The sequence below is a fragment of the Coffea arabica genome, chromosome 8e (assembly GCF_036785885.1).
Source record: "Coffea arabica cultivar ET-39 chromosome 8e, Coffea Arabica ET-39 HiFi, whole genome shotgun sequence".
NCBI lineage: Eukaryota > Viridiplantae > Streptophyta > Magnoliopsida > Gentianales > Rubiaceae > Coffea > Coffea arabica.
In genome coordinates this window covers 48,702,723-48,729,424 of record NC_092324.1, presented here as the reverse complement: position 1 = coordinate 48,729,424, position 26,702 = coordinate 48,702,723, and the positions used below count along the sequence as shown (strand labels likewise).

The 26,702-nt window shown below is 36.1% G+C and overlaps 3 protein-coding genes across 4 annotated transcripts; all 3 read right to left on the bottom strand.

The window, feature by feature from the left end:
• Positions 1-3,095: 3,095 nt before the first annotated feature.
• LOC113704971 (uncharacterized) lies at positions 3,096-4,050 on the bottom strand. The gene is made up of 2 exons (XM_027226835.1): positions 3,404-4,050; positions 3,096-3,285 (listed from the first exon to the last, which is right to left on the bottom strand). Exons 1-2 carry the CDS (start codon positions 4,048-4,050, stop codon positions 3,096-3,098), a joined length of 837 nt encoding a protein of 278 aa, XP_027082636.1.
• Positions 4,051-4,562: 512 nt separating this feature from the next.
• Positions 4,563-12,329, bottom strand: LOC113703135 (peroxisomal acyl-coenzyme A oxidase 1). Its single transcript, XM_027224401.2, has 14 exons — positions 11,956-12,329; positions 11,171-11,279; positions 11,009-11,070; positions 10,587-10,796; positions 10,217-10,304; positions 9,937-10,099; positions 8,900-9,098; positions 8,022-8,219; positions 7,336-7,467; positions 6,683-6,803; positions 6,285-6,395; positions 5,878-5,947; positions 5,097-5,280; positions 4,563-5,010 (listed from the first exon to the last, which is right to left on the bottom strand). Exons 1-14 carry the CDS (start codon positions 12,091-12,093, stop codon positions 4,801-4,803), a joined length of 1,995 nt encoding a protein of 664 aa, XP_027080202.1. The 5' UTR covers positions 12,094-12,329; the 3' UTR covers positions 4,563-4,800.
• Positions 12,330-16,862: 4,533 nt separating this feature from the next.
• On the bottom strand, positions 16,863-19,944 carry LOC140004097 (O-fucosyltransferase 30-like). 2 transcript variants are annotated; one of them, XM_072062076.1, is made up of 3 exons: positions 19,835-19,942; positions 19,217-19,723; positions 16,863-18,688 (listed from the first exon to the last, which is right to left on the bottom strand). In XM_072062076.1, the coding sequence occupies exons 2-3, from the start codon at positions 19,666-19,668 to the stop codon at positions 17,605-17,607; spliced, it is 1,536 nt and encodes a 511-aa protein (XP_071918177.1). In that variant the 5' UTR covers positions 19,669-19,723; positions 19,835-19,942; the 3' UTR covers positions 16,863-17,604. The 2 variants fall into 2 exon arrangements, with proteins under 2 accessions (XP_071918177.1, XP_071918176.1); XM_072062075.1 differs by having other exon boundaries at positions 19,217-19,944.
• Between the last annotated feature and the right edge of the window lie 6,758 nt (positions 19,945-26,702).

Sequence of the window (26,702 nt, the reverse complement as noted above, 5' to 3'; positions counted from 1 at the left end):
CAAAAAAAAAGGGAGAGAGAGAAACGAACAGTTGGTAGCAAAGCAAAACCTTGATGAACCAAATTTATGTAATTAAAGATGTACTAATAGATGTATATCCAGTTTGTGCTTCGGTGGATATGAAGAACCACCATTAAATATTTCTTCTTCCTGCTCATCCATGATCAAGCACATTAGGCAAGAGTAGGTTTTTGTACACTCCTACTTGGCAAAAAAATAAGCTATGGGCAGGCACTTGATTTGTTGATTTCGGATTTGATAGCAATTCTAGTTAAAAGGGTTCTTTGAGTTTGGCATCAGTTGCAGAGTTTGCAAGTTAACCAGTAGTAGAGTTAGGCTGGCGGTGGCTTGGTTGCCAAACTTGGAACAGTGACGGCTTATGAACACAAACGTGTGAGATTTCAATTTCATGTGGTGGACATGCTCATCCATGATCGGCTGCTATCATTGGATTTGACTGCAACTATTTGGTTTTTCTTGGTAAAAGCGAGTCTAGAAAAGAAGATGAATGATTGAACGAAGGCCAATGGTACGTATAAATGCTAAAGCTTAACAGCTGCCAAGAGGTTACTTGTTGAGCATCAGGGAACAAAGGTTTAATAGCTTTTGCTGTTGTTTTCCACACTTCACTGTCCTAAACGCAAAAAAGGGATCGTATTAATTCAAAGAAATGGATTTGTCAGAGTTTATAGCAAGTGATGCAGAAGATGATGATCAGATGAGTAAACATCTGAAAAATACCCAAGCGCAGAGAGTTTGGTCAAGTGCAACATCAAATAGCTACGCAAATCCTCTTCCCGATTCCAAAAAGATCAAGAAATATTAAAGGTGAAAAAGAAGTGGCTCACAATTCAAGCATAAATGCTTCTTTTTTTTTTGTTTGCTTTGCAATAAAACTTTATAAAATTCTGAACGGTTTAGGTTTCAAGTAAGAAATTTTATCATTCCAAGCAATGAATTACGATTCACCAATTAGAAAAAGGAAAGAAGAAAATGTCACAAATTCCTTGAGATGGGCTTCTTTTTAAGTTAGTCGCGGAAATAATTACAACTGAATTATGAGAACACAGTTAGAGCAATCAGCTCATCAATCATCAGAGCAGGTGTCATGGATTTTCATTGAACAAACAAGTCGTGAAACAAGACAATGCCAACACGTAGGATGATGTCGACCCCTTTTTAATTCTTCTTTTTTTTTTTCCATCATTTGCATGGCTAAATGAGTTTCCACTGAGCTAATTGAACGATTGAACTCACTTCTCATGATTAGCAGGATCTAATGGAGCTTCCACCAGCTTGGGAATAGTCCAAGAAGCTTTACAACCACAACTTTGATTGCAGGATCCTATTCAGGGTAAGAACGAACCAGCAATATCTGCTACAGAGCATCAGTGCACTCATTGTGGGCAAGATTGTCACATTGCTACAAGGTGCATTCTGCCTTTTACATCTCTAATAATTATCCCTGCTCAGATACTAATATGATAATGAAAAAACACACTCAAATCGTATCCTACCTATGCTTGCCTACTTTAAGTATTTATAGATTATTTACTGACTTAAGCATCGGATTAACCTGGGCTCGAGCCTAGCCCCTCCTTTATTTCCTCTCACAGTGCATGAATTGTGAATTATTGACCCTCATTAGCCCGCGTAACCATTTTTTTTTTTTGTAAGGAATGAATGAAATGTTGTTGTATTTGTTGAATATTCCAAAAGATAAATTTGTTTTGAGATAATAATATATATTTTTTTTAATCAGAAGATAGTCAAATTTTACTTTTACTTTTCATTTTTTCCAACGGATAAGTTTTGACCGGCCAGTCTTCTATAGGCCAATTTTTTTCCACTGCAGCCTCCCAATCCATAAAACTTTTACCAAGTGTTCCAATCATATCTAATTCTCTAACATTCAAATTTGTTATCAAGTGTTCTATCCAAAAAGTCTTTGAAGCTTTTCTAACGGTATGTTTCGGTGGCCTATAAATAGTGGCCTTTATCAGAACTTCAGATGCACGCGAAACGACTCCAGTGAATTTTCCCATTGCTGCTCCTTGATACCTCAAAATAGTTTATTATTAGCATTTTTTGTTCAATCATTCCTACAACAAAACATATTGTAACTTTTAATTAATAATGAAAAGAAAGCTCGTGTGTGCGTAGATATATCATGCAGATAATCCCAGTCGGAAAACTTTTGTTAATTGAAAATGTATAGGGGAACGAAAATTCTAATTTTTTTTATTAAACAAGTCCGTCGCTAAGGAGACTAAGCATCCACGTTTAAATAATGTTATTAGGACGTAATAATCAAAGCAAAAGAAAGCTCGTAGTGCGGTATTAAGAAGAAAGGTAAGACATTATGAGAATGTACTTGTAATTTAAAGTTTATTTGGAGAAATAACATCTGGATCTTGACTCTAGTTTTGTATGAATCTCTTATATACGAAAATAGAACTACAAACGAATCGAATTGAGTAGAATTTTAGTCTAATCGAGTCGAACATTGATTCAATTTTATCAAAATTTGAACTGAAGTTCGACTTCTCAATGTAAAACTCGATTCCGAACTTAATCTTAAATTCGAGCCGAATCGAGTTTGAGGTCGAGCTTGCTCGAGGTTAAAAAATAAAAAATTATATATATATATATATATATATATATATATATATTGCTTACGTTAACTTGGCTTGCGAGCTAATAAGTTGAGTTTTTCTGCACTCAAACTCAAATTCAACTTGAACTCGAGTCAAGCTTTAACCAAGCAGAATTACGAGCATTTGCGAGTGACTTGATTTGTTTGCAGTCACATGTGAGAAGAACGCGTTTCAAAATCACAAAAATTTTCTCCATTTAGGTTGTCAATCACACTAACCGAGGTCAAATCTGTCAGATCCAAAATAAGAGCCTCATCAGAATAATGTTCATGTTTTGCCTCGAGATTCAAAAACATGAAAGAACAACCTGATATATATACTTACCTCATATATAATCTAGTAAACAAATTTAACATGATCTAGTAGCCTCAGCTAATCTAGTAACATTATCTAGTGTCCAAAAAAAAAAAAATAATAGTAGCCTCAGCTAATCGAATTTCACCTACGCCTAGGAACATAAACTCGTGCCCACAAATGTTTTCGCCCCACCATGAACTTTGCCTTGGACTGTCCATTGAGAATTGTGTTGATGATCGAATGCCTAGTAAAAATGACTCTTCCATAAAGAGGTGGATCTCTCCCTGCAGCTTGCTCCACCACCACATCTTCAACCACGCCTCCCCAATTCCTGAAGAGAAAAAAAATCCCACAAAATTTGGAAAGTCCTCGTGCGTGTGTTGTAGTGTTTGTGCATGCATGTGCATGGAAAAAGCAGTAGGAAAAGATGGGTTTATATGGGTACATACGAAGTAAAAAAGTTGATCACTTCATCACGAGTAAGGGGATAGCCTTTAGAGAAAGTTAAGAACATGGTTCTTGAATCTTCATTCGTTTGTCTCGGAACGAACTCACTGGCGTTTGGATTCAAGGTTGAAGATGGCCTCATTCGACCACAGGCCGCCACTTGCCCAGAATTGCTGGTGCTGCCACCATCCGCAAATGGTCTAACCATAGGCCTTAGAATAACATTTCCATCAACTTCAATGGCAGCATTTTCTCCAAATATTCTGTTGCAAACTGTCTCCATTATGTGTGTAAATCGCCTGAACATAAACTCAGAATTGTAGTAAAAGAACCTCTGGCTTAGTGGCTCATCCAAAATGCCAACAAAGACAGGAGAATCATTCGCCCCAGTCGGTTCATTTCCTCCCGGTTGAATGCGGTCTAAACAGGACAACGTCTCGTTGAATATTGCATCAATGGTGCAATTGTCCGATGAATGGATTTTTCGAGTTAGGTCATGATAGCCAATCTCCTCTAACAGCAACCAGAAGGCCATAGCCATCTTAACAAGCTGTGGGTTTTTTCTCATTGGTCCTACGATTCGATTAAACAATACCCTCTCTAGTGTATAGAATAAGAGAAGATCAACAAGGTTTCCTACTCCAGCCATGTTAGATTTACAGTCAGCGAAATGAGGGGTAGAATCCATAAAAGTTAACAGTGATCAGAATACAAAGCGGGGATATTATTATCGGGAGTTCCATAGCATATTTATGAAGCTTTGCGTTGTTTGTTATGAGCGTATAATACCAATGAAGTTCGACTCAAGTAACCTAAGAGTCTATGACGCTTGGATAATGCTTCCCACTTACTTTGGCGCCAAATGCTGTGGTAGTAACTGCTAACATTTCCTGCCCTTTCAACGAAGAGAATCACCACAATCGAAACCTTGGAAATAGACACCTATGACTTCAACCTGAAGCTAAACAATTCTGTGGCTTTAACTTCGGACTCTTTCAAGTAGTATCGTGCGAGCAGCTAATTCTTATTGCAATGGGGCACACATCTGGAATAAGCAGCATCTTTTTAATATCCAAATTGCAGAGTGTATAGTTCAATTTTGAGCCAAGTAGCCAAGTAAAATACCGTCCAGGAAATCATCCCAATCATATGTGGCAAGAATGGGAAAAATGGGTTTATATTTATTAGGGTCGAAGGTTCAAGCGGGAAACCATACCTTCCCAAGCACACAACTCAGTAACCTGCCTTTCCTTACAGTTGAAACAGACAAATCTTGTTTTCTAGCATCATAAATAACTGGAACTCTCCAAGAAGTTAATTCCAGGATAAAGTTTACTAGAGTTATTACTGGAGTTACAACATTATTCACGTTCAATGCTTGTGGAATCTTGAACGTCCTTTATAGCTTTGCAGCACGAAGCTGCTGCTTCAGAAGGGGCCGAATGTATTGATGATAGCCATCAGGTACAACGGATTCATTTAAAGGATCCTTCCATGCAGCCTCGTAAAGTTTTGGATACACGTTACCATCATAGCGGCCAAGAATTGAACCAAGGAAGTGATCCGTGTAGTTAAATGCATCGACAAGTGCAATAGCATTAGGCCGAACCTAACAAACAATCAAGAAGTCACATATCAATCAGTCGAAGGTCCTTCAATGAACAAGGTGAAGATCAGATATTTCTGGGAACAAACCTGGGTATACAACTCTCTGAGTTGGTCATTTGCAAGTGAAGCCTGTTTAGAGGTGATGCAGCTTGTGGCAAGAAAATCACCCTGATGTTTGTGGAGGAGGGCCAGGGAATAAATGCCACAAAGCACTTCCAACTGTTGCTTCACCCTCTTGCCAGGAATGTCTTGTTGCAGTTTCTCAATAAACCTAAATGAAAAATGATGTCATATTTTGTCAGTTGAGTTTCATCTTTCCAGAAGACATGAGACTAAAACTTTACATGAAAAGATTGTGATGATAAACCATTCCAATGTGAATCAACCAGCTTGAGGGTATGAGCCTAAGAACCAAAAGTTTGGAGGTTTTGACTCAACTCCTATCACTTCCGATATCATAAAATGTTGATTTAAGATCCCAATTCTCAAGCGCATAAAAGCAACATCAAATACAACAGAAACTATGGTGACAGAGACAATTTAATTTCTGCAACACCATTGCAGGAGCCCATCAAGACTTCGAGATTAAAAAAACCAAGCTAGTAATTTTCAGGATGTTAAACACACATTATCAGTGATTGTACTGGCTATTAAGTTAGTTACTAACTGATCGGTGTTGTTGGGCTCTATCACCCCAGAAGCTAGCTCAAGGGGTGAGGCTCTTCCTCACAACTATAACCTAACACCCTGGTGTTTCCATAACTGATGTTGGATATACCCAACACAAACTGTACTTGGAAGACCTGCAGCACAGGCAATAGTATGTGTAGAAAACTTTTACTGGAAGGAGCAAAAAGAAAAAGCTTACTTGGAGACAACAATTAATTGACAGTGAGCGACGGATGCCTCAACTAAATCAGCTGATAGTTCTGCAAAGCCTGATATGAAGCAGACAGAGGGCGAATATAAGTGGTGTGAGTAGGACTATTTTAAAAATTACCCTAAATGCACAAGCACCAACCAAGTTCATTTAAGAATAAAACTTTAATCTCAGGACTTCCATTTGAGACCAACCTCACTTGCCCATTCATATGAAAGAATCCAAAATCATATCATTTAAGATGATAAGACTTTAAAAAAGAAAGGGCATTTGCAACTAGCTCTTTAAAATTTGTTATATTTAACCAAGAAAGGTAAGATAGAAACATGTAAACGAGTTAGTTACTGTTAAGGAAGAACAAGCTTGACCACCATGGCAGACAAAAGATAAGGTACCTTCTTCTGGGTTAGAAAACTGGCTCAACTTTTGAGCACAGGAAACAGACATTCTAGCAGCCCTCGCTTCAAATGCCTCCAGTACCACATTAGGATTCAACCAATCCTTGGCTGCAGGACATAAAATCAATCAGAAATCAGCAAACTAGTTCCACTTGTTCAGAACTCCAATTCTGGAAGATGAACTAATAAAAGATTATGTTACTTGATACTTCTGACTTGCAAATGGACAAAAATTTCACAAATTGTCAGCCAGAACCACATAATCATAGATGTGATTAGTCAAGAAAAATGAAATTCTATCTTCAGAACTAAAATCTCAACATTTCATTGTGGACTTTCCAGAAGCAACTTGAAGAAAACCAGCATAGTTAATTATGATCCAGAAGAAAATATACCTTTTTGAACATTACACCGATACTGCATCAGTGGTTCAATCCTTCCCAAATAAGCCATTGTTCCCACTGGTGGCTTTCCAGAACTCAGTTGAGAAACAGTCTTCATGAGAATTCTGGCAACCTACAGCATAACAATACCACTTCAACTTCAAGAAAACCAAGAGTTCAACATACAAAGAGAAAGTAAGTGGCAAACAAATAGCAAAATTGTTTAAATAACCTCTTTCTGGGAAAAGATGGCTAAAACAAAAATGTAATAACCAGCTCAGTACTACAACTGAGTTGCAGCTTCCTCATCCAAGCAAATTCAGATGTCAAGCAGCAGTCATCTTCAGTGAGCAGCTAATATTTTGAGATTCCAAAGAGTAAATTGGTTTGGACATCCTCACAGCAAAGTATATAACTAATTAACTATCCTAATTAACTATCCCACTACATATTAAAATTTCTATCATTCTGAACCTAGTTTACAAACAAGAAGTAGCCTAAAAAGAATGAAAAAAAAGTTAACATGCCAGAGTCTTAATGCAGTACAGCAACATTCAATCATTTAAACAACATGAAATTGCATTCCGGCAAAACAAAAATGAAACTAGTAAACAGATCATAAGACTCCACATAAGTTGTCAATCCCATAGATTGACATCTCATACCTGTAGCTGCAGCACAATGTTGTCTCCTTCATATGTGCAAGCAGGGACATAAACAGCAAATAATTCTGGAAGCCCACTAGTGCAAAGATAACCATGGCCTCCACACAACTTTCGGCATTCTTCTATTCCATCCTACAATTTGACATATATGATGAATAAGCAACTTGCACACGTAATCAGACATAAAATGATGCTTATTGGAAATAAAATTGTAGAAAAACACAATTCTCAAACATCATATACAACCAAGTGCAGATACCTGGGCAGACATCGTTTAGGTCCAGGAGACCAATCTTTTCAAAATGCAAATTCTTATAACTACCTGAGTTCTAATAAACATAAGCATCCACGGAATCAGTGCAGAAAAGCAAATGCTATAGGCAGATGGATCAAGCTGGAAGGTGCTGTACTACAACGAAATGCAATCCAAATCTACTTCAGATAAGAGTCTTTATATTACCAAAATTAGAGCAACCTGTTAGTTAAAAATCTCCTGAAATTGTGTCAGAAGAAGTGTCTCATTACTGTCCTAAAAGCGTAGAGATCTTAAGCTACAATCCTCAACCTTATAAACCATCTGAAAAACACATCATGAGCAACCTATCCAGGAGTAAAATTAGAACAACACAAACATGAACACACACACGAAAACAGAATCAATTACAAAGATAATATTTGCTACTTACAGCAGTGACAGAAGTAGTCAAAGACTTCAACCCTGCAGTGCATGCGTGAACTTCAGGCAGTGTTGAGAATTCATTTGCTTGCAGTCTTCGCATTACATCCGTGTATAACCAGTTTAGCCACTCACCAACGAATCTGAATGCATAAGCAGAAGCCAGCAGAGGAAAGAGCCTACTTTGTTGAGTTTTGTAATCAATCACCTATATCAGAAAAAGGCATAAGGATCATTTTTGCGACATACACCCACAAGATTTATGAACAAGCCAAGCCACAAACCCAAATTTATGCATGATCTGCAAGCAATTTCAATTTTCATGCAGAAAAAGTAATGATGAAGCACATGTTAGTAAATGTCCAATTTGCTTCAGGGGAAGCAAAAAATCCCATCGCAACCAGAGGATATCTCAGTTCTGCAAAGCAAGCCTGGTTAGATTAACAGTACCCAAACTGATGCTTTCTTTTTGATGACCAAGAATGCATGTTTTACATGAAAGAAACAACAAATCGATGTCATTTACTTGACAAACAAAGATCCCACTCTTAGCTCATAAAGTTACATGAATGTAATATGTCGACCAGGCTAGAGATAGTGTACAAAAAGAGTCCTATTCTTGATCTTAGACCAGCGGTCATCTTATTTAGTTTCATTACAAATTCCCTTACTGTTGATCCCAAAGAAAATTAAGTGAAGGATAAAACCGCCATCATACAGAAGCAGAAATGCATTTATAGGGGAGTAGTGTAACTTTGAGAAAAATGTACATCAACAATCAAGATCAAGCAACCATAAGTAGTTAATTTACAGGACATTTAACACCTACGTCATCAGAATAATTCATTTCAAAATACTTAAAATGATAGAAACTTTTCATTTCATTACCTGGGTTTCTGGTCCACCATTTTGTGAGCCAAATTGTCTACGAACAGCACTATACCTCGTTGCAATGCAAACAGCCCGTGACAAGGCACAAGAAGCATCTTGTACAATTGTTTGCCGGACAAACACCATAGTACCATAAACCAGCTGTCGAGGAACATCCGATTCAACAACTTTCCCTTCTCTGGTAACTCGGGAAACCCTGTGACATTCAGAAGTCAATTAGTTACAACTGAAAGTTGCTACTAATACAAAAAGCAATTGAAGGAATTAATACTAATACAGGAAGTAAATGAAATATTACAGCTACATTCAAATTTCAGCAATGAGTGGGGGCTCAAGAGAATCACTCCATGATAATGCATCAACTGCAATCCTCCTATCTCTTTGATAGGAAAAATGTAGAATATAGAAATGCTCCAAACTACATCATGCTTTTAATTAGAAAAGCCCCACATTACATGATACTCCAATTAAAAGCTCAAAAAATTAGAGAAGTTTAACACTGTCCTCTTTTTTTTTTTTTTCAGTTTTCTGGTTGTAGCCTTCCCACTTTCACAAAATAAAGCTCTGTCAAGGTGCAGAACCATTAGAATGCAGAATCTCTACAGTTTTTCAGATTGATTGATGAAAGGCTAAGATAAAAGTCAGCAGATCACACCAATCACATTTTGCACCTAGACTCCAGTAAATAAGTCCAGAACAAGAATATATGTAACGTGCTCCCATTGTTTTGCCAGATTAATCTATTAATGCTAGACAGTAAGAACATTGACAGGTAAGACAAGTACAGTAACAGTGCCGTTCAAAGAGTTCTGATTCACTATGGAAGCATAGAGAGACAATTATGATAACTACTGGCAACAATATTGAAAGTTAACTGTCAGCTCAGTAAGCAGTCATATCAAAAAGAAAACCATACATATACTGGCCATCAAAAGCTAATCTAGCTCTTGATAATTACCCAATGAACCAAAAAAAATATTGGCAGACCAGACAAAGAATGAATTAGAAAGTGGCAGGTATGGATGGTAACACACCTCATCAACATTTGATCTCTTGGAATTCTCACATGGTCAAATCTCAGCACTCCATTGTCCATAGTGTTGTATGCTCCATTACCAAATTTCATTCCAATATCACCAATTGTGATACCTGGGAGTGGTTTATGATCCTCCAAGCTCCGTAGTTGGACAATGAAACCTGTAAATTAGGAATAATTAACAAGTATTCCTACTGTCTCAATTTTCATACTTCAGGCAAACAGTTTGGCCATTTCAACAAAGATTTAAATAAAATAAAAAAAAAAACTGTGCTTACCATGAATGCCATGTTCTTGACCATCAGTTATAAGACGAGCATAGACCAGCCCATGAGTTGATACTTTACCCAATCCACCGGGCCACCACTATTCACAATCAATAAAGGCAGAGAATAAGTAATAGTTCAAGAATACAGCTCCAACAGTCAGTTGCAAAACAACAACAATTTTCAAACACAATTGACCACAACAAGGATAAAGCCTCTTGTTCATACTATGCTAACAAGTATCAAAAGATTGTAGTTACTGAATTTGAACCACAAACACACAGTACAATGACAATAAAACCGCTTTTTATTTCATTTATGAGCAATAAACAAAAAACATAAAACAAATGAAGAAAAACCTCTTGTCAGCCATTTTAATTACCTTGCTTGAAGTCAATGTAGGACTATGAATGACAAATTCATCTGTTTGAGGATCAAATGATGCAGTAGTTTCAAGGCCTTGAACGTTAGAGCCGTGACCAAGTTCAGTTTGTGCATAACAGCCTATAATCTGCATCTTATAGGCCAAAGGCAACCACTTCCGCTGTTGTTCATCGGTACCTTGACCTTTGATTGCAGGAACAAACATACCCTAAAATGACAACAGTAATAATAAGCCCTCTTAAAAGAGCAAGCCTTCAGCTCTTCCCAAACATCAATAAAAGCAAAAGAATATCTGGGAAGCATTCGATGATTCAAATATCTAAGTTCCTAAGGTCCATCTCGTGATAACTTTAAATCACAAATGATAAAAAGGGAAGACAAAATCATGTGTAATTGTGGAATATTAGAATTGGATGTTACCCAATGAAGATCAGTAAAGGAAGGTTCATCGACATAAAACCTGAGTTTTGAAGCCTCTTCCTCTGCAAATGTAAAATTAAAGAGACAAATATAAATTAAACATGATTGCACAAATGAACCAATGTTGCTAACAGTTCACCAAAAAATCACAGGAATGAATACCGGATAAACGAAGCTCATTGATTCGTTTCCATGCATAAGTTGCCTTCCTAAGAGTGTTTTTAAACAACTCCTTCCTAGGAAGCATAGTTCTTTCATCCTTCCGGAAGGCCTAAATCCCAAAACCAAACACAATAAGAAGACAACATTCTAAAACACAACTAAATGCCGAAATGACAGAATTCCCGCATCTGTTTTTACTTTCTCTCGCTTAAACAACTATACACTTCATTCGATAAAAGGGGCCACTTTGTTTCAGTTTAAAAAAGAAAAAGCTGTTCTTTATTGTTGGCCTAATCAATTGTTGCATAGTTAATTACAAACTAGCCATCTTACAGTATTAATTCCTCAAATTCATAGAAAGCCACTGATATAATCAGCTAAAACCAAAAGATACCATCATTTTGACTTTGCTTACATAGCATTAACACAAAAAGATAAAAGGGGATTAAAAAACAGAATCTTTACCCGTCCACTTTTAATTAATTCCTTTTCTTTCCCCATTTATCAAGAAAAGCTAAAAGATTGAAAAGCATGAGCTCATCGTCTTTTACCACATGCTTTAAAAGTTTCGATCTTTTACACCTTTCAGTTATAATGCAACTAATTCTTTTCCAAAAAATAAAGCAAAAAAAAAAAAAAAGACAGCAAAAGCAATTAGAGTAACTTCAAAACTAAAATTTTTTCCGGTTTATTTTCCTACTTCACTGCAGTGAAATATTCAAGAGTAGAGAAAATCTAAATTAAGAACCCAAAAAAGAAAAAGTGCTCAAAACTAGAAAAAATACAGGATCATTGGCAACGAGCTTGGAAATGCGATCGGAGACTTCAAAGGCGTGGCGGGAGCCCGCCCACACAATCTTCATCTCTTCCACATCGAACTCCGTCTTCTTCCTCTCAGCAGCTAAGTAATCTACTCCTTCCATTCCCTCTAGAAAAAAAAATTTCCAACTATTGTACAAACAAACACGACCCAATTCAGATATAGATGCAGAAATCTTGCTGCAATTATAATCTATTGGTGATCGTATAATCGGCGAATTTCCGTGTTACAAAATTCGGTTGTGATTACTAATTAGGGATAAGGAGCCAAAGTAAAGGAAAATCGCACTTCCCGAGGAAGGTAATTGCCGATGAATTATTTTAGATATCCCGCTCATGTAGATAGACATATGGACGCTTAGGTGGATCTGTATCGTCAGACAGGTCAGCATTGACTTGTATTTGTGGTTTTTAACAAAAGAAGATTTGGATTTTCTTTTCTTTTTATTTATAAATTGATGTATTTATACCATTCTTGCCTGTATTGCTTATATATATATATATATATACATACATATATATATAAACATTTTTATAATTTATTCTGTGCATTGAAAGAATATTGAAACTTAAGATGCAGATAATGGCGTGATTATATGATAACTTCTTTTGTCCATTGAATGTACAAAATATGAAAAGAAAAATATTAATAGCACTTGCTTATTATAACTTCTAAAAATGAGCTATTGTAGATTAACTGTGGCCTTATTCTCAGTTGCTTTAGATTTTATAAAATTTGATAACTAATTATAGAGAATAATCAAATGAGCAAAAACAAGACAACTCTTTAGGCGATTATAAATTTTAGGCTTATTATCAGTTAATTATTTTAACTCATTTCAAATCCTAAATTTGAATAATCAGTTTTCATGGCGTTCTTAGTTGATTTTGTATTCTAATTATAAACTGTCTTTAATGTTCTAAAAAGTTAAAATCTATAATCACTTAAGGAGTAGCTTTTGCTGATTCAGATTAATCTTTAGAAATCTATAATCATAAATACAAAATCAACTGAAAACGTCCTAAAAATTGATTATCCAAAATTTGAATCTATAATCAATTCAAATACTCAACGGGAACAATCCCTACTTACAAAAAAGGAAAGGAAAACTCTTTTGGAACTTTCTTTCTTGCTTGGTTCCCTGATCCTACCCCCTAATTGATTGGTTTGTTTCCCTCAAGTGTTTATTTCGTATTATATGGTTTCAAACCTCTAAATTGCCGAGAAGGAATTGTCGCCATTTGAGGGCTGCCATTCATTCATTTTTCCAAACACATTTGACACGTGAAAATTCTGCCCCGACTGCCCCGGCGAATGGATAGCGAGTGAGACCATCAAATGATGCTCAATTATTTCGTTGTGTTTTTGCATTGTTTTGGTGCTTTTGTTTTCTTTTTCTTTTTTTGTTGTTGTTATTCTTGTCATTTATCAGACATATTAATTAAAGAATCCTGAATTATATGCTTGAGGTTTTGGGCATTTAAGTGAAGTAATTTTTTTGTACTTAGTTGGGTTGGCAGAAGTATTCACGCACTGGGTTGTGGATATGGTGACTTGCTCCATTGAATAACTTATTGTTATATCAAGAAAATACATTCATACCGGATAAAATCGTAAAATCAATAAAAACTTGGAAAAAAAATATCAAATATGATAGATTAATGTTACTATGAATTGCAAAATAAGAAACTCAGCTAACTAAAATTACGACTTTTACGTGTTTCTAACCAAATTTTTTTTTTAATTCTCGATAAAGAATCGATTCCAAATTACAATAATGCTAGCAGGCGTGTTTAATTGAGCATCCAATTAAATCAAATCCTTTTGTCGGACTATTGTTTTCTCAAAGTTACTGGGGCAAAACAACAATTTCTTAATTAAGATGGCAAGTCACATTAGATGATTATGTGACCCTTATTTCTAAAAATCTAACGTACAAAGACAGAGTGTGAAAGCGTTCGTGCACTTGGAGAAACATGTCATAGCTAGCGGCTTTGCTTGATTTGCTTGGGAGTTCATCTAAGGCCTCATTTGGATTGCATTTTCCGTCATTTTTCATGAGAAAATTACTGTAGCGATTTGATATATGTGAGGGAAAAAGATAATAGGGAAATATGATTACGAAAAACGATGCAATTTTCTGGCAGAAAATGGCAATCCAATAGAACTAGAAGAGAAAGCTGGATGTAAGTCTAGAAGAAATTCATTGAACAAAAGTAGACAAAATTAGGTCACTCATACTATCAAACAATGGAACTTTAGGGACACATTTTGTCGCCAAACTTTTAGACGCACCACATTTAGTACATGAATTAATTATTTTGAGCTACATTTAGTCCAAAAACGATAAAATATTCAATTTGAATAGAGGAGGCCTACGTGGCCGTTTATTTTGAATGAGTCTAAAAGTTTGGGGATGAAATATATTCCTAACTCAAAGTTTAAAGACGAAAAAGTGGATTTTTCCCTATTTATTATGTTGCCAACCAAAGGAAGAGCCGTCATTGTCTCTAGTTTTCTGCGTGTTTGCGTTGGAATGGCCATGCTCCTCGTCAAAAACATAGAGCATAAGCAAAGCCCTCTTTCAACTAATCAAAACTTGACAAAAGAAGGGACGTTTAGGAGATCCATCTGTCGAAATAAATCAAGATTTCTTGTTGAAACTTCAAACATCTCAAGGATGGAAGCAACAAAATAGCAGGTTATATTAGTTGGTAAGCTAGAATTTTTTTTTTAATTAACTATGTGTTTCTACGGATGGTAGTTGAATTGTGACTTGCCCAAAGGGGTTTATTGATAAATGCAATCAATAAACCCATAGTTGTAAAAAAATTCTAGCTTATCAACAAATACAATGGGTTTATTCACTGCATCTAACGATTTGAAAAGCATACATCCTTCGTATTCATTAGATATACAAGAAATTCGTTGAAGTTTGTCTTTTTTCTTTTCTTTTTCTTTTAGGGGAGGGGGGGGGGGTGGGGTAGTGCATTAAACGAATCGAATCGATTCGAACTTTCCACAGTTCGAACTCGATTCAAAAGGTCAAAATTTTATTTAATTCTTCAATTTTAATATTAAATTATCACTAATACGTATATAATATCTATATAATGAAATAATAAGTGTATAATTTTATATAAAGTATTAACACATACTTTAAATAAAAAAATATTAAAAATTATTCCAATCGAATTGAGTTTTAACAAGTCGAATATCTACAAGTTCGAACTTAATTTGATATTATAAATGAATTATAATTTTGATTCAAATTTGAATTCGAGTTCAAGTTCATTAAAAATCAAACTCGAATAACTTGAACTCGAGTCCAACTCTTAACGAACGAGTCTTAAGAATTGAGTCTGAACTGTTCGTGAAGAGTACGGATGGTTTATAATCCTACCTAGGGGTCAGAAAGACGGTGCATAGATAGAACAACCGGTTAAGAGTTTACAAAATGAGGCAAATATAGGCCCCTACAACCATCCTCAATAAATTGAAGTTCGTTTTCATGTTGCCAGAAGTTGAACTACTTTCTTATGTGACTAGACGTTGGATAGAACCAAGCAACCAACTCATGTGACTAGACGTTGGATAGAACCAAGCATACCAAACAAACACAAGGATTGATTGATGCTAATTTGTTGAAGATAAGGTATATGAAACTTTGCAGTTTGCACATCGATTGCTTATCCATTGGGTTTATTCATTGTTCATCTAAGGATTTGAAAAGCATATCTCCTATACATCCTTCGATTTCGTAAGATATACAAGGAATTCGTTGAAGCTATTTTTTTTTTCATTTTTTCCCGGAAGAAAGGCAGTGCATAGACAGAATAATTGCTTAATATTTACAAAACAAGGCAAACATAGGCCCCTACAACCATGCCAAACAAACACAAGGAGTTGGATAGAACCAAGCATGCCAAAAAAACACAAACACAAGATTGAATAAGGTAAATCAAACAGTGCCATAATATAAAAAGACCTCCCCAGAAGGTCTTCCTTTGAATTTTTATTTAAGGCAAAATTGCAAACTTTTATTGATGTAAGAAATTTTAGCTTTAAAAGAGAAATAAGAACCTCAAGTACAGGAACGCAAACTATGTACAGCAAGAACTAGGAGAAACATTTTGGGGATAAGCCCCATTCAAGGCCCAACTTCCAGGTTTCTTGAGTTCTTTGGAATTTTTCCCCCAGGGATGCATCACATGTTGGATTTCATCCACAATTTCCATCAGAATACCCACATTTATCACTGGTTTCAATTGAAACAAAGCAACATTCCGAGCTCTTCAAATATGATAAACCATGACAGCAAATGCTAGTCTTCCTTTGAATTAGAATGACTTCTCCACAATTTTTTGCACGTTAGGTAAATCTTACCCAACTGTATTCCTCGTTGAAAAATACCGTTCAGGAAATCATAGAGGAGGGAGGTCATGAAAATAGAATACACAGGCAAAAAGAGAAGGAAATGAGGTTACTGAAATTTCCTAAACATCAGGGGACTCCTAGAATGACAGCAAACTACAGGAGGCGAGTGTAGGACATGACACAGTCACAACCAACCTAAACAAGAGTCCAAGATTAGGAAACAGGAAAGCAGCTAACATCAGCAAAAGAACACTACAGTGCTGGCAAATTAACTGCATCTGAAACAACATATTAACAACCTAAAACACGAGCAATTAAATGTAAATGTGATTTTGAGATGAGAAACCATATAAATAAGGAACAATAAGGCACAATACATCCTACTACAACATAAATATTCAAAGCCACTATTTATGACCTCATTTCAGAAAAGGAAACATCAAGTAAAGATACAATCAAGTTTGCTGCAAACTAATCTATGAAAGTTTAGGAAGATGGATAAAAGGAACAATCAACAATAGTCAGCTCTCCACTTCAATTTTAACGGAGGGTACCACTTTTAATACAAAGTACACCAAAAAATGAATCATGCAGCCCTTGGCTGCCCTCAATGTGTAAAACTGTGAAAAAGAACATCGTCAATGAACCATAGTTCCCACTTCCCACATAATATGTCTTATTTATACATCTGTTATCTCCTTTGAAGTCACAAGACATGATACTTAGTATCAAGGAGCAGGTACGATTGTTGAATTAAGAAAGTATTCTTCACACATTTGCATCTAAGAGTTTATCATGTGTGCAGGCGAAAAATTAAACTTCAAATCTATTGAGCACCATAATGCTTGGTAAAGACAAACTTGCTGCAGTCTTGAGAACTTTTTCACCAAACTGACAAGTATAACCCATGTGGGTATCACTCCATCAATATGTCACAAATTCTACAATATTGCAAATTCCCAGTTCCGCACTCAATTCGATTAAGTCCAACCAGCAGGATTGTCAAATTTCATCCTCCATTTCCACAACCAAATGAAAGAGCTCAGATTCCAAATTATGAATAAAAACAAAACAATGCCCAGGAGTGCAACTTGGTTTCCAAGGGTGAACTGAATGCATGATGTGACACTTGACCCCCAGGTAGGCTGATGAAGTTCTCAAAGAATCTCAATCCAATTAATAGGAAGTCAGCAATTGTGATAGGAAAGCTTCAGCCTGATACCTACCCAAAAAAGATTCAGCCTGAACATGCCTTATATTTTCTCATCAACTCTATAGTTTCTGCAATTGTTGATCCAGTAGTGCCGACAAAGCCAAGAGAAGCACAGCTGCAAACTGTTTGTTCTACATATAACAATATATCAGTAAATGACTGGGGATCACAGTGATTATCTACCGTATATGACCTCTTAGAAACAGACTCCAAATTCTTCCCTCGAGCAATATCCATGAGCTTGTTAGCAGTTTCTACAATTAAATTATCATCTCCTCTTAGAACAGATATCTTAAAAGCATCAGAATCTTTGAGTAAATCGCCCAAGTAGGTTCCTGTCCAATTACTCATCGGAAGATCAGTCATCACAAAAATATGAATCAGTGGAGGACCATTCAGTTTCAGAGACTCTAATTTTTGCTTCAGCACAAGAAACGTCCCTTTCCAGTGGTTCTTAAATTGCCCATCCAGTAATCTAAGTTGTGCACAAAGAAAAGGAGCCTTAATTTTCTGAAGAGCAAACTCTTTCCCAGCCTCTAAAATTTCAGGGACAAAAGGAAGAAACTCAGTCTTCTGCATCACGGACTGTATCCTAGGATCTTTTCTAGCTTCATGGATATCTATATATGACTCAGAGCCCTTATATGGGGCTGTGAAGAGGGTTCCAAATGCAAGAACTTTGGCTGATTCTGCTTCAGACCCAGGACCAAGTGCCCTATATACATCTCTTCTTCTCCTAACAAAAGAAATTTTCTTTTTCTTCTTAAGTTGATCATCTGGTTGGAATGGATCCAAAATCCCATCTTCAACATCTTTTTGATATGTCCAAACTGTTGTTCTGCAATCTTCATCTACAGCATACACACAATTACTCATACTACCATTATAACCAGACAGTAACAACCCACATTTCCTTATATCCTCAAACAAAGTACGCTCAAGACCTAAATTGTTCCCACCACGTTGGCGAGTCCGATAACTCTCATGGCACACACCATCTATGCTCCAACCACACCACTTAGATACAAAAACTCTGAAGTCAATGACTCTAACTGTTGAATCAGACACTATTGATGAAATATCTATTATATCAGTCATGGAAATATACCTGAAAAACCAGAGAAATAGAACAAAGATGCTGATTAAACACTCGAATTAGCAGTCAACAAATGGCCAAACTCTATCTTTACATACGATACCATCTTCAGCAACAACCGCATTTAATTTTGACTCCAGTTAATCACTAGTACATATTAGGAAGAAATCACAACAAACATACATATTCTACTTAAAAAAGGTATTTCCAAAATCATAAATTAAATCCATAAATAAAACCCTTTTTCACAAAAAGCATATAGTGCACAGTTCAGAAATATATATAATGAAATTCCTCCTTTTTGTTTTCTCTAATTCAAGCTAAACCAATAAACATTTTCCTATAAAAAAATCATATGAAAACAAACGTTAGCCCACAGGCAATTGTAACAGGAATTTACTCTTTTTTTCTTTTTCTAACTTGAACTAAAACCCACAAATCCTTTTTCTCAAACAAAAAGGCACTATCATTAAATAATAGTAATTGTAATAATAGAAAACGTCATCCCACATTTTCATCTGGATAAAAATTCGAACTTGCCTATGATTTCGTAAGAGATCGAGAGAGTGATTCCAGACAGAAAATCTGAGATCACTAGGGCTTAAAACCCTAAACTTGGGGCAGCTACCGAGAACAACAGCGTGGTGATCTAGAATGGGAGGCACAATTAGCGTTCGATTGAGAATCGCAGCCATTAGAATCGCGTTCTTGAACTCCGACAACTGGTTGCTGAAGCCACTGTGAGGTGCGTACCAGAGGAACTTTTCTCCCCTGAATTCTTCTGAACTTGTGCATTGTGGAGGAACGAGGACTTGTTCGGAATTACCTGAAATTGAAAGCACGGATGGGGGAAGAAGGCGCTTGTACGTAATGAAAAGAAGAAGAGAGCAAGAAAGAAGGATAAAGAGTGAGAAGGATTTTGATTTGGGACGCTGATTTTGATTCTCTCTTTTTCTCCATTTGTTGCTTCTGATGGGATTCAGTGGCTCCATATTTCCTCTTGGGAAGAATCAAAAGGTTTTGGATTGGTCGTTACTCGTTAGTTAGCTGTTCATAAATTCACATAAGTCGCAATGAAGTAGTACTACATTGGATCAAGAAAAATGGATCAGAAAGGAACTTTCAAGTTCTAAATTGATATATTTGGTTCCAACGTACGAAAGATCGAAGCAATTTGATCCAACACAAATCCAAGTTGTTAGCCCATGTGATTTCAAAATCACGATCATTTTGCCCCCATAATGGGTGATGGTTTGTCAATTGTCACAGTCAGACATAATTAATTGCAAGGGCACAAAGTATTAGAAGGAAATAGCAAGACTTCTTTGAGTGTGTAGATTTCAATAGTAATAAGCAAAAGTAACTCTAATTTTAGGCGACTGTTAGGCCTTGTTAGCATCGCAATTTCTCTCTAAATTTTTTTTTATATTTTTTATAAATACATTTTCCAGTTATATTTTTATTTTATATATATCAAATTATTATAATATATTTTTTTTTATAAAAATTTTAAAAAATAACAATTCAAACATATTATTAATCTTTTATGATACCATCATAGAAGATCTTAGCCATTACGGGGGAGTTTTCATGAACTGTATATGTCAAATATCGCTTTGTCATGCCAAGAAGTCCATACACTAGATATCCTCGTGCACCCGCGGTGGTTCGACTCGTTCCATAGTCTGATGGTTACCAATAAGTTCTGTAATTGATCTCCTTATGTGCTGTTTCGTTGTGTATTTTTGAGGCAAGACTCTACATAATATTAGAGAATGAGTTTAGACGAAAGATTGGGATACCCCTAAGTGAAAAAAAGAAGAAGAAGAAGATATCCTCATGGAAGGTTTGACTTAGTTATGAGCCTTTAACTGCCACTTATGTTTCTTTAATTAAATCAAGTGCTTTGTTTCATTGAGGATGCTAAAGTGGTTATTAAACTAATTGTTGCCCTAAGAAAGTTAAGCACGATTACTTAGGTGTACTATCATTATATGCAGAACGAAAACTGCTGAATACGGAATTTTGGAGCAAAGTGCTAGAGATTATACAAGTCATTAAGAAATGTGGGGTGTAGATTGGCTATTTTTAATTCTTGGCATGGTCGAGGTTTTTTCAAGTTCAATAACACAACCTCCATGATGTTTATCAGCTATTTTGATATTTATTTGCCAATATTTGGGAAATTGATAGCTGAAACTTTGGATTTTACTAGGAGAAGAAAATAGAACTCAAGGCATCACAAGGTTCCAGCTCAAAAAATAAAGACACGTGAGATTGAGACTGTCAATCAAACAAATTATACAAAGCAATGATCACACAAGAAGATGCAAAAACAAACACAGCAGTAAATTACAAAGCATGATCAAAATATAACTTGATATACCATTAAGGATGGCTTATTAACTGCAACGATAAGTGATTAAGAATGTAGCAGAATATCCATTGATGAAACAAGCAAGCCCAAAAGAACAAGGTGAAATAGCTGCTGAAGAATATGAGAACAGTAATTACCAAGCATAAATTTGAAGATCATGAGAGCAAGAAACAATCTTCATACTAACATGCAGCATGAGCAACGTATGAGCATTATTAAAAGAAAAAAGCCCCCCAAAAAGAAGACAACAGAGTGAAGGAGACGTTATTTAAAGAAGAACTAAGCGGGTAAACATGTACACATAAAATCACCATAGCAGTCGTTTATACCAACAAGACACATGTAAAAAACATAAAACAGCAAGTAAAAAATCCATAGGAGGAAAATAAAAGGAAAAGGAAACAACATCCTTTATACAAGTAACTTACAAAGCAATAGCGTAAAAAACAGAAAAAGGGGGCCAAAAAAAAAAAGGCGAAAGAACTAAATACCTTTCAACAAACGACTAGACTTGAATAATGCATGAGCATGCATTGTAAGAAAGAAAAATGAATGCATGCATGTAAAAAAAGGAAAAAAAAAGAACAGAAAAAAGAAGTAGAGTGAACAAAAGATAACTTGAACAACAACTAAGTGGAAAACAAGTTTGGAGACACGATCACAATTCCTGATATCAACATGATATAACAGAACCGAAACAAAATCAATGAATATCTTTTGTATAATCAGCTAACAAAACAATAGACTAAAAAAGGGCCTTAACAGGGAGAAAAAAAAAGAGTAGCTAAAAATATCCTTAACAGCAGCAAAAGTAGGATACAAAGATTTAACAACAGCCGAAGTTAATAGAAACACCAGAAGGTTAGAAAAAATGAAGTACAAAAAATTAAGAAGATCACCTGATATTGCTTCAGCGTAGGCGGCTATTTCCAGCTTGGTTACAAAATGAAGCTTAATCCTATAGTAACGAAGCAAAGTGCTTCTTCTATATTACTGCAAGAATAAGAAAGGACATCGCTGTCATGGGGGCTTAGATTGACCATGATCCTCATGCTACATGGGGGCCAAAAGTAGTGGGTTGTAAGAACATTATTGTCTTTGGGCAATTTTTAGAAGTTTTGAAGACATGACTGGATTTTAACCACCTAATGGAGTACCAAGTTAGGACTGCAATTGCACTGCTTAAAATCTCCAAAATCCCAAGGGGGTTTGCTGTCCTTCACAAAAGACAAAACCATGATGAGAATGGCTACTACAATTTCCCTTTCTTTTATACCATTTTGTACAAGTTTAAAAGCCAGGTAGTTCCATCACATCAACTCGGTATTTTAGCTGCTAAACCTTTTTATTAGTTGGTTGATCCCATTTAATTACATGGCCCTTCAATAAGTACAACTTTGGATCAATTAAATGTGAATTCAATAAATAGCAGCAAGAGTTTCCACCACCAAGTTGTGCTTGGCCATCCTCCAAAAGTAGGTTAGTACTTTTAAGCTCTTTAGGCACTTTCAGGGACCATCTCTTTTTGAACAAAGCAGAAGTTTTTTGTCTGACTCAGGATGATGTGTAATGACTTAAAACCTTCAAGACCTGGGAAAGAGTAAAGAACAATGACCAAAAATCATACTATAACCATTCCCAAATGCCCCTCCAATCATACCTTTTTCTCTGACTCAGGTGCTTCCCTTGATGCTAGAAGTCTATTACACAGTTCTTCAAAAAAAAAAGAAAATTTTGAAGTCTATTACACACTTAACTGAAACTGACGGAGCTACCTCGATCACTTCAGTGATTCCGTTGACACGTTTCCTTGCAGCAAAACTCAAAAAAGTGCCAATAAAAAGGTGCAAAAGCATTATTATTTTGGCCAAGAACTTTCACGAAGACCCACGCTCAGACTCCGAACCCTGGTTTAGTTTTATGTCTTTTGCAGTGGAAACCTAACTGGCACCGTAATTAAGCCTCAAATTACTTTTATCTTTTTTCTTAAACCAGTATCCTAGTTAATTAGTTCCGTAAATCCAGGTACTCGACGTCTTTAAAAGAAATGAAACAATATGATGGCACCACACAGCTAGCGGGTGAATTCTTAGTTTATGATGGAAAAAAAAAAAAAGAATTCTACAACGAGGGCGATTCTTGGAGTGTATTCTGCAAATAGGGGTCTTCGCATTCCGGAAATGCGAGTTCACTGAGAGCCAAGACAAGCAGGAAATCATGCAAATATTGAAAATACTTCATGCAAGATGGTTCGGCAGCAGGCTCGCGGCACAGCCTTTATGGTGTCTGATGTAGTTTCCTTTCATCCGACTGCAACTAATGACTTGAACAATCAACACTTAGACTATAGTAATAAAAATTCTAAACATTTTCCATCTTTTAGCCGCAAAAATCCTTATGTTTAAGCACAAAACAAATTAGACGAAAGGATCATGCGAGCATCAAAGAACAGTTTTTTCTTCAACAACAATGCTTCTGCAAATTTCGATGCAGAAAAATCATGCAAAGCTTCAAACAAAACTAGTGAACCTATCACCCCAAATACCCCTTAACACTGAACACTTCAAATGAAACCAGGGTTATTGATTATAAACACAAATCTCAGCAGATCAGAACTTGCGGCCAAACAAAGACAACCAAACAGCAACTGAAGTAGATAAAGTTTCAAAGCCGCAAGTCTGAACCAGCAAACTAGGAGTTCATGCAAAGAAACATTAAATTAGAGTTCGCATTTGTGGAATGCGAGCTCAATAAGTAGAGCTCGCATTTCGCGAATGCGAGCTCTATTCTAACCTCGCATCCGTGAAATGCGAGCTCTACTGAGCTCGCATTTCACGAATGCGAAGACCCCCCAGACGGAATCCATTACCAAAATCACTCCTTTTGTAGAATTTTTTTAAAATTCATCACAAAATTAGAAATTTCACCACAGCTAGCTACACAAGTATATGGAGCTCACATCCCAGGCTCGATAGTTCTTGCTACACACTTGATTAAGCTGTAAGTTTGGGTATTCATCATCTTAGTTTCAGTTTCATGCTGGTCACAGAATTTTTTTGATGCTTGCCTCTTCATCTCCTTTCTTTTCTAAATATAGGTGCGGACATCAGTTAGTAGTAGGCCAATGGCAGAGGACGCAAGGACAAATTATATTGTTCAGATTCATGAAGAATTCAAGGACAGCACCTTCAGCTCCACGAGAAACTTGAATGCTTTTGGCATTCACATGAATGATATGGTGTCTTCTGACCAGGCCTATTTGCCTTCATTCTCGCTGTGTTGCTTAACTTTCTCCAACGCAAGTATCAAGGCAAACTAGGATCTCCATTTGAAACACATCCACTGACCATGCTGGCAGCTATTACCAGTTTGTCTCTGTATCGCTTATCCTACTAGGCAACGTTAAGAATTTCTTCCAATCATCGGCATCCTCCTTCTCCTTCTCCGAGATATACCTGCTTCTTGCATGGCTGCATGGCTGTCTTTGCTTCCCTTTTATTGGCATCCATAACATCCGTCCTCCTCCCATACTCGCTTTGCCCATTTCTGTTCTCAGTATCTATATTGTTTTCACTGTGTCGACTATTAGGATCCCAGCTGGTTCAGACAATCTGGGACTGGCTAGCGAAAACAGCCATAGATATCATGCACAAATTCTGTTATCAGCCATACCAGCAGGAAAGAAGTAGAATGAGACGCCTTTCAGTTGAAGTACCTAGGCTGCCACAGCATTCTGCTGGTGATCAAGTGCTTGTCCTTCACGTGTAGCACAAAAAGAAGAAAAAGAACACGCTATTTGACAATTATGACCATATTGCCGTCTTTTCTGTTTCCGGTTTAGTGTTCCCTTTCATTGTTGTTTGTTGTTGAAGATCTTTTTGCTTTCAACGAATTGAAAAAGAAGAAGAAGAAGGAAAAGAACTTGTTGATTGAAGGAGGACTAAATTAGACTAGTGAGTCATCACTGAATCTCTATTTCTTTTATCTTTTTTTTTTTTTGTGTCTGGGCTTTGCAATAAAGAAAAAAAAAAAAACACATTTCATTGGAGATTGTCTTCTGTAGTGTTAGAAAAATTCGAAAAGTTTTGACTGTCTTTTATGTAGTTGAGAAAAATTATACTATCAATTAGAAGAGATCCGGAGAGGACGAGGGCAATTACGTACAAGAGTGGCCACTCGAAATTTCTCCCAATTTCTTCGAGGTAAACCAAGTCAACCAACACTTGGGAACCTGCTTCTATATCCAAATTGGAGATGGAATGGACAATGTACTCAAGATAGCAGTTCCACCATTTTGACAAAAAAAAAAAACAAAAAAAAGATACTCGAATGTTTGGGTTGGTCGTTAGCTGTTCATATATTCATACAAGTCGCGATGTAGTAGTACTACATTGGATCAAGAAAATTGGATCAGAAAAGAACTTTCAAGTTCTAAGTCCAACACCCTTTTCCTGGACCTGGAGCATTTAAAATCGCCTGTTCATTTGGTCCCTCAATTTCTAAAATTATATATATATATATATTTTTATTTCCAACATACGAAAGATTGAAGCAATTAGACCCAACACAAATCCAAGTTGTTAGGCCATATGATTTCAAAATCACAATCATCTATTCCCACAATTTGTGACGGTTTGTCACGGTCGGACATATTTGACTACAAGGGCACAACGTATGAGAAGGAAGTAGCAAGACTTCTTTAATTGGTACAGATTTCAATTGTAATACTCGAATGTAAGTCTAATTCAGTAGGACTGCTAGTCTGTTATGATACTAACATGAAAGAGCGCAGCTCCCAACAAAAAGAGGGAAAAAAAAAATTAAGAAAGAAGGTCATTCCTGTTCGGGGTAGTTTCATGTTCTGTACAAGTTAATAATGATTTTGACATGCCAAGAAGTCCACACACTTGATATCTTCCTGGAGGGTTCGACTTAATTTTCGGCCTCAAATTGCTACTTATATTTCTTAATTAAATTAAGTACTCCTTTTTTATTATTGAGGATGCTTGAGCGCTTATTAAACTAATTGTTGCCCTAGAAAGATACACACGATTACTTAGGCGTATCATTATTTGTTGAATGAAAATTAGTGAGCATGGGATTTTGGAGCAAAGAGCTAGAGACAGTAAGACGTTAAGAATGATTTTAAGAAATTTGGGTGTAAATTAGCTATATTTAATTATTGGCGTGGTCGAGGTTGTTTCAAGTTCAATAACATAACCTCTATAATGCTTATCAGATATTCTGATATTTCATTAACCAATATTTGGCAAATTCATAGTAGAAAATTTGGATTTTGCGAGGAGAAGAAAATAGAATTCAAAGCATTACAAGGTTCCAGCTGAAAAATGAGATTTTTCAGTGGAATAATATTACTAGTTTTATAATGTTTTAAGGCCAAAACAAATTTCAACAAGTTTGTAAATTTTGTGACAAATTTTATTGGATGATAGGAATGTTATACATGGTGCAATAGGCTACTCTTAGCCATTAATGATTTTAATCTATATCATTATCCTATCTTTTTATTACTCATATCCTTCCTAATAAAAGAATAAAAGCGGGAATGGAGTTAGGAACAGTGAATTTCGTCCCTCATTGGCCCCATGATTGTGTGGGCAGCATCGTAATTTCACATCAATGACCAAC